Genomic DNA, 6,156 nt, shown 5'->3' with positions numbered 1-6,156 from the left:
TATGGGGCACCAGGCCTTGGGGGGAGAGGTCCTGGGTGCCGGGAGGACCAGAGAGAGGGACAGCCCAAAAGTACCAGGAGGGAAATGGGACCTGAAGGATTTTGGGGAAGGTTTTTCTGAGAGCTGCAAACCTCAGAGAGGGTCCCACAACCTCCTTCCCCTCCCTGGCCTGTGCTGTCCTGATCACCTCTCCAGCAAGCCCCTCTGATTGCCATCATGGTGACACTGAAGAGCTGTTTGGGACTCTGTATGTCCAACTGAGACAGGAAAGGTTCGGAGGATTTTGATCTCAAACTCCCGCCTCAAACCCAGTTCCCGCCCTGACTGCTCAGCTCCTGCACCTCAGTCTTCTCTGCAGGCTCTGCGGGGATGCATCTGATACCTCCTTTTTCCTCAGCAGCCATCCAGGAACCCCTCAAAGCAGGTAATCCAGCTGTCCCTGCCCCGAGATGAACCTGCAGAAAAGCCAGACCCTTCTCCAACTCACGTCACCTTCAGCAGCTCCATCCGACGGACCAGCCCAAGAACCGTCTCCTTTCGGGTAAGAGCTAAAGCAGGTGGGGAAAGAATTCCAGTGGAGGATGGGGGGAAGGAACGATTGCTTTGGCCTCTGGATTATGTGGGCAGAGCCTGTTCCCAGAAGTGTGTTCAAAATTTACTCTTGGTCTGGGCACTGCAGTTCTGCTTCCCTCTTCCCCCTGTTTTCCGTCTCCGTGTCTGACCGAAGGTGTGTGAGGATGAACATGTTCAGTTCATACACCTTGTGCTGGCCAAGAGAAAACTCATGGGAAGTGATGAGAGAACAGGGAGTTCATTGTCCTCAGAATTTCCAGAGCCACAGGAATTACCATCCACCTTCCAGCCTTTCCAGTCTTATCTGAAAGCACAGGATAAAAATAACATCCATCTTCCCTCTCATCCCATGTTACAGTCTGAGAATATATTCCATTTCAAAACAGATCTCTGGAATAAAGTGATTGGAGAGGCTGGGAAAACCAAGAACTGTCGAGATCCTCCCTGCTGTGAGTCAGGGCTGACTGGTTATGCTTGATTGACTTCCATGAGGCTTTATTGGGAATAAAACTGTTATCACCGTAAAGTGTCTTTAGTCTGGGGAGCTTTGAGATATGAGATAAGCTCTGGTGTGGGTGCAAATGGAGCTTTCCTAGGGGAGATCAGTGAGATAGTGTCTCCCATGCTTATCTTGGATAACCACAGTTCACTGCAGGATCTCCTCTCCTTGTGTTTCCAGATCATCTCCAGGAAGCAGAAAGAAGAGAGCCAAAGCCCTCTCACCAGGAGGTCAGCACCTCTCATCATGTTGCTTTGGTCCTGCTGGGCAGGAATAGCCTTCCTTTGTTTTCCAAGGGAGGAGGAGGTGATGGGGCCTGACAGGCCTGGCACAGATCTGCACAGATCTGCTGGACATTGGTCCCTGGGGTGCTGGGCTGGTCGGGCAGCGATGCTTGGCAGAGGACAGGACAATGTCCAACATGCAGCTTGCATCCAAATGAGATCCTGGAATCACAGAACAGTTTGGGTTCCAAGGGACCCTAAAGATTTCATTCCAACCCCTGCCACAGGCAGGAACATCCTCCACTCTCCCAGGTTGCTCCAATATCCCCCAGCAAGCCCCCACTGTCTCCTGAGTCATGTAGTTCCATGTTGGTGCTTGTGTCTGCACAGGTGCAGCACCATGACGGGGTTCATCCATGGGGACATCAAAACGGGTCCATGAGCAACCTGACCTGGCTTTGGTGACCAGACCAAGGGATCCTCCATACCCCCATGGGCAGGTGCATGCTGTAGGCAGGGCCACGCTGACATTGGGGGCGATGCAGTTCAGAGCTGGCAGAGCTGAACCCAGGGCAGGCCGAGATATTTCAGTGTTCAGTATGGCCCTGGAAAGGTGGTGACACCCAGAGATCTCAGTCCCCAGCAGGGAATGAACTGCTTGGTTCACCAGGCACATAGATGCAGGAGTGCCTGGGTGGGACGGGGCCTTCTCCTGCCAAGTGCAGCCCCCCAGGACCATGGGCTGAGTCCCAGGAGATCCTGAGGGGGCTGGTTTCAACTCTTCCTTCTCCTTCACCAGTGCGAGTCTGAGGATCCCAGGCAGCAACAGCACCATTGGGGAGAAGCTGGAAAAGTACAACTCGGCTGTGCAGGTACCAAAGGCCCTTAGCAGAGCCAGGCTGGGGTGGGAGGGACATGTAGGGAGATGGGGAGGGGAGGAACTGAGCTGCACCAAATACCAGAGCTGGTGGGGATGGAGGAGATGGTGCCAGGCAGGAAAAGGGATTGGCCTCAGGGTTTTAGGAGCAGGGACCCTTGGAGGGAGTCTGGGGATGCTGCGTGGTGCACTGGGGGAAGCAGTGCTGCTGATGGGCGGGGGGAGCATACCCCAAGGGGCTCAGTCCAGAAGCTGGACTTTGCTTTTCACTCCTCGGGGTGCAGCACAGCCCTGCTGGAGGGAGGCTGGGGATGCTGCGTGGTGCACTGGGGGAAGCAGTGCTGCTGATGGGCGGGGGGAGCATACCCCAAGGGGCTCAGGGTGTGACCCAGAAGCTGGACTTTGCTTTTTACTCCTCGGGGTGCAGCACAGCCCTGCTGACTCCCCTCTCTCTCTCCCAGCGCTCGGAGGGGGTGAAATCCTCCGTGCCAGTCCAGAAGAGTCGCCTGCTCTCCTCGGAGGGGGTGGCGAGCAAACGCAACTTCTTCGAGGGAAGCGCTCCCAGCAAGGCGGAGCCCGCGGCTCCCAGGAAGGTGAGGCAGGAGCTGCGCTGGGCCAGGGCCTCCCAGCAGGTCCTGGGCTGGGGCAGGCACTGGCTTCGGGAAAAACCTTCCCCTCTGCGGATACCAGGCTCAGAGCTGGGTGCCAGGGCTGGGTTTGGACACAGGAACTGCCCCGGCGCTGTGTGGGCTCCTGCCGAGAGCTGGAATTTGAGGAGCTGGGATGGAGCCAACGTGTGGGCTGGGCTCTGCGTGTTGCAGCTCCGCTCAGTCTCCCCGTGCCCTGGGGACTGGGCCGGGTTACATTCGTGCAGGGGGAGAGCTACTGCTGTAACCCTGGTGTCCCTGTCTGTGCCACAGGACAACCTGAAGATCCCGGGATCGGTGACATCCCGCATTAATCTGTGGATCAGTCGAGCTCAGGAGCCTGTCAAGGAGGAAAACAGCAAGGTACCAGCTTGTGTCAACCTCAAGTGAGAGCCCTGAGACCAGGCAGTCTCACAGGACATGGTGCTGCACCTGGGGGTGGGGTTGAAGGGTGGATGAACCCTTGGCTGAGCCTATTGAAGGGTTTGAGAGCAGTTTAGCTGTGTTTGGAGGTCTCAGAGCTGCAGGGCCGCCATGATGAGATATCAAGGCTCTACTTGTTGCTGTGTCCTGACTGTGAGCCCAAAATTCCTAAGACACATGATTCATGCCTTGGTGGGGTGAGGAGGGAGCAGGAGCAAGCTGGGTGCATATCCCAGGACATGCGGGGGTGCCTGAGCCTGCCACCCCAGCCTGATCCCATCTCTGCCATCCCACCACCTCTGTCTGGATGAACAGCTCTGCCTGGAGACCAATGGGAGAGGAGCTGTGTGCTCGGTCCTTCGGGTCTGAGGGGCTTGGAGACCTGTGTGTGCTTGGAGAGGTCCTGGTGCATGAGGGGTCTGGGGTCATCTGCACCCCAAAAATAGGGGGTCTTGTGGCTGTGGGTGCAAAGTGCCCAGCTAAGGGGACTCAGAGGTCATCACTTGGCCATGGTGGCTACTTGCTGGACGTGCAGGAGAGGGACAGGAGAGCCTTTGGCCCCAGGGTGGTTTGGTGTTCTTGGAAAGGAGGGGCTCAGCAGGTCCTGCACAGGTCTCACTGCTCACAGCAGGGAGGGCTTTGGCCACTGCTCCTGGCAGAGCCTCCTGCAGCCACCTGGGCCAGGAGGTGCAGCTCCAGCCCAGCCCTGCAGCCAGGGAAGGTGAGTCCAGGCTGGGCTGGGAGACCAGCACTGCCCAGGTGTGCCAGCAAAGGGTTTGCTCCTGGGGTCCCTCCTGGGGAAAGCCTGCAGCTCCTTGATCAGTTTCCCTTTAGCAGCACCTGCTCTACTGCTGTGCCTGGAGCTGCACTTGGCCTTGAGGGCCTCCCAGGTGCAGGATCCCTAAGCTGGGTGGTTTTACCAGGACAATGTGTGCTTCAAGGTGTGGATAAAGTCAGGCCAAGGCAACACTGCACACAATGCATGGGGAAAACCTTCTCCTGTCACTTGTGACTCTCCTGCTTGCAGGAAATCCGGAGAATCAACAGCGTGGCAAAGCGAGATGTCTGGATAAAGCAGCCTGGAGACACCTCTGGAGACACCAAGGTAGCTATGGAGCTGCTCTGAAACCTGGTGCATCCTCTGAGGCAGGGGCAGAGCCAGGATGTGGGGGGAGAGGGGATGTGGGGGTCATCAGGACCCTGTGACTTGGGGGAGTCAGCAGGAGGGGACAACTGAAGGCATCTGTAAGGGAGAGAAGGACTCTGCTCTGGGAGGAGAAGGGAAGTGGCCTGTGATGGGATTTAGGGGATGCCTGCCTGCCCCATGCCCTGCTGGGGACAGCCACAGTCCTGCTTAAAGCAGCTGCCTCTGGGGGGGTGCAGCCTCAGGCACAGCCTCAGTGGTTCCCACTTTCTTTTCCAGTTGCAATAATACCAGCTGTGCTATCAGACCATGTGGGAAAAACTGGTTTGCTCCGAAGATCAAAGCCAGCCCTACCCAACCGTCCAGCAGCCACTGCCACGAGTCCCCTGTGCCACACGTGACCTGGGTGCAGCCCAGGTCATGGGGTCCTCTGCTTGTGGGATGGGAAGGAAGAAGCCTGGAAGAGTCTCCCTGTGCCCCCAATCCCCACTCACTGCCTGTCTGGGGGTGTCCAGGCCTGCAGGCTCCCTGCAGATGCTGAAGGCAAACTCCTGCCTTGTTTGCCCACCACATTTTGCTGTTCTGTTCCTGTTTGCTGTCCTCTGCCTGTGCTCCGGAACTGCCCTGGCAAAGGGGATCCCCCACACGGCTCCCTGGCAGCTGGAAGATGTCAGTGGGGCAAGAACCTGCCTGGCCAAGGGAGTTCCAGCTGCACATCCATGGACCACATCCGTCCCTGCTGCCTGGGGCAGGTGGGGCAGGCGGGTGTCACCCCCCTGCCAGGCTGTCACTGCCAGAGTGACCTGACCAAAGGCCAATGTTTGTGAAGTCACACAAGTGCTCGGAGATGTCTCATGGGAGAAGGCGGGACTTGGCCCTGGTGTTTCCCTCCACACGCAGCTGAACCAGAGACTTGTCCTTGTCCCTGCCATCCCCTGCCCCTACAAGCAGTGACCCTTCACTCAGTCATCCAGGGAGGGTGGGCTGGCCCTGGCCATGGCCATGGCCCTGTTCTGGGGCTTTCATGGAGCTGAGTGCCCAGTGCTGGGCCCCATTTCCCTCTTGCCTTTCTTCCTGAGCCCTTTGCTGTGCAGCCCCTGATCCTGCATTCCCGGGGCTGCTGAGCCCACCCAGCAGGGATGGGGGATGCTCTCTTGAGGCCTTCAGGGTGGCTCTAGTGTGCCATGGGCAAAGGGCTCAAATCCTCCTATTGGGGCCATTCTTTGGTTTGGGTTGTGCCTTGAGCAACCACTGCAGTGACAAATCTGGTGTGGGAATCTGCTGCTGCCCCTGGAGCTGATCCTTCTTCTTGGGCTTGGAAAAGGACTTGGGTTTCTCTGTGCTTTTTTTTCTAGTAAAAGTTGCTCTTTCTAAGACACTCCTGGTCACCTACTGCTGGGCTGGGACTGGAAACTGTTCCCTTCCCTTCTCCCGACAAGGGGAAAATAGGGAAAAACCCGAACCAAATGTGTCCTGGGGGTTAAAAACAGACTCTTCCCTCCTCGCTGCAGCATCCCGAGCTCGGAGCAGCGGCTGAGGGAGCCGGGGGGGAGCTGCCGGGCAGGGTCTGCTCCTGCACTGCTGACAGCGCTGCCTTATCAGCGTCCCGGCCCGGTGACAGCTGGGCTGGCTTGTGTCAGCCCCTCGGGCACTCACGTATCTCGGTCCGGAGGGTTTAAAATAGCAAATCTCTGAGGCCGCACAATAGCTTGGGCTTATATGGGCTCTTGGGGGGGAAGGGGGAGCGGCGGGGGGGGGCAGGGCCGCGG

The 6,156-nt window shown here is 57.8% G+C and overlaps 1 protein-coding gene across 1 annotated transcript in view; it reads left to right on the top strand.

The window, feature by feature from the left end:
* The window catches only part of LAD1 (ladinin 1), a 12,765-nt gene extending 7,000 nt beyond the window's left edge, over positions 1-5,765 (top strand). The window contains 7 exon segments of the mRNA XM_017735511.1: positions 267-541; positions 1,253-1,302; positions 2,096-2,168; positions 2,635-2,766; positions 3,094-3,183; positions 4,271-4,348; positions 4,667-5,765. Coding sequence (XP_017591000.1) covers positions 267-541; positions 1,253-1,302; positions 2,096-2,168; positions 2,635-2,766; positions 3,094-3,183; positions 4,271-4,348; positions 4,667-4,675 — 707 coding nt within the window. The 3' untranslated portion in view covers positions 4,676-5,765.
* The last annotated feature ends 391 nt before the right edge of the window (positions 5,766-6,156 follow it).

Source organism: Corvus brachyrhynchos, unplaced genomic scaffold, assembly GCF_000691975.1.
Source record: "Corvus brachyrhynchos isolate BGI_N302 unplaced genomic scaffold, ASM69197v1 scaffold555, whole genome shotgun sequence".
Lineage (NCBI taxonomy): Eukaryota > Metazoa > Chordata > Aves > Passeriformes > Corvidae > Corvus > Corvus brachyrhynchos.
The sequence above is the reverse complement of the archived record's forward strand: the minus strand, read 5'-3'. Positions and strand labels throughout refer to the sequence as shown.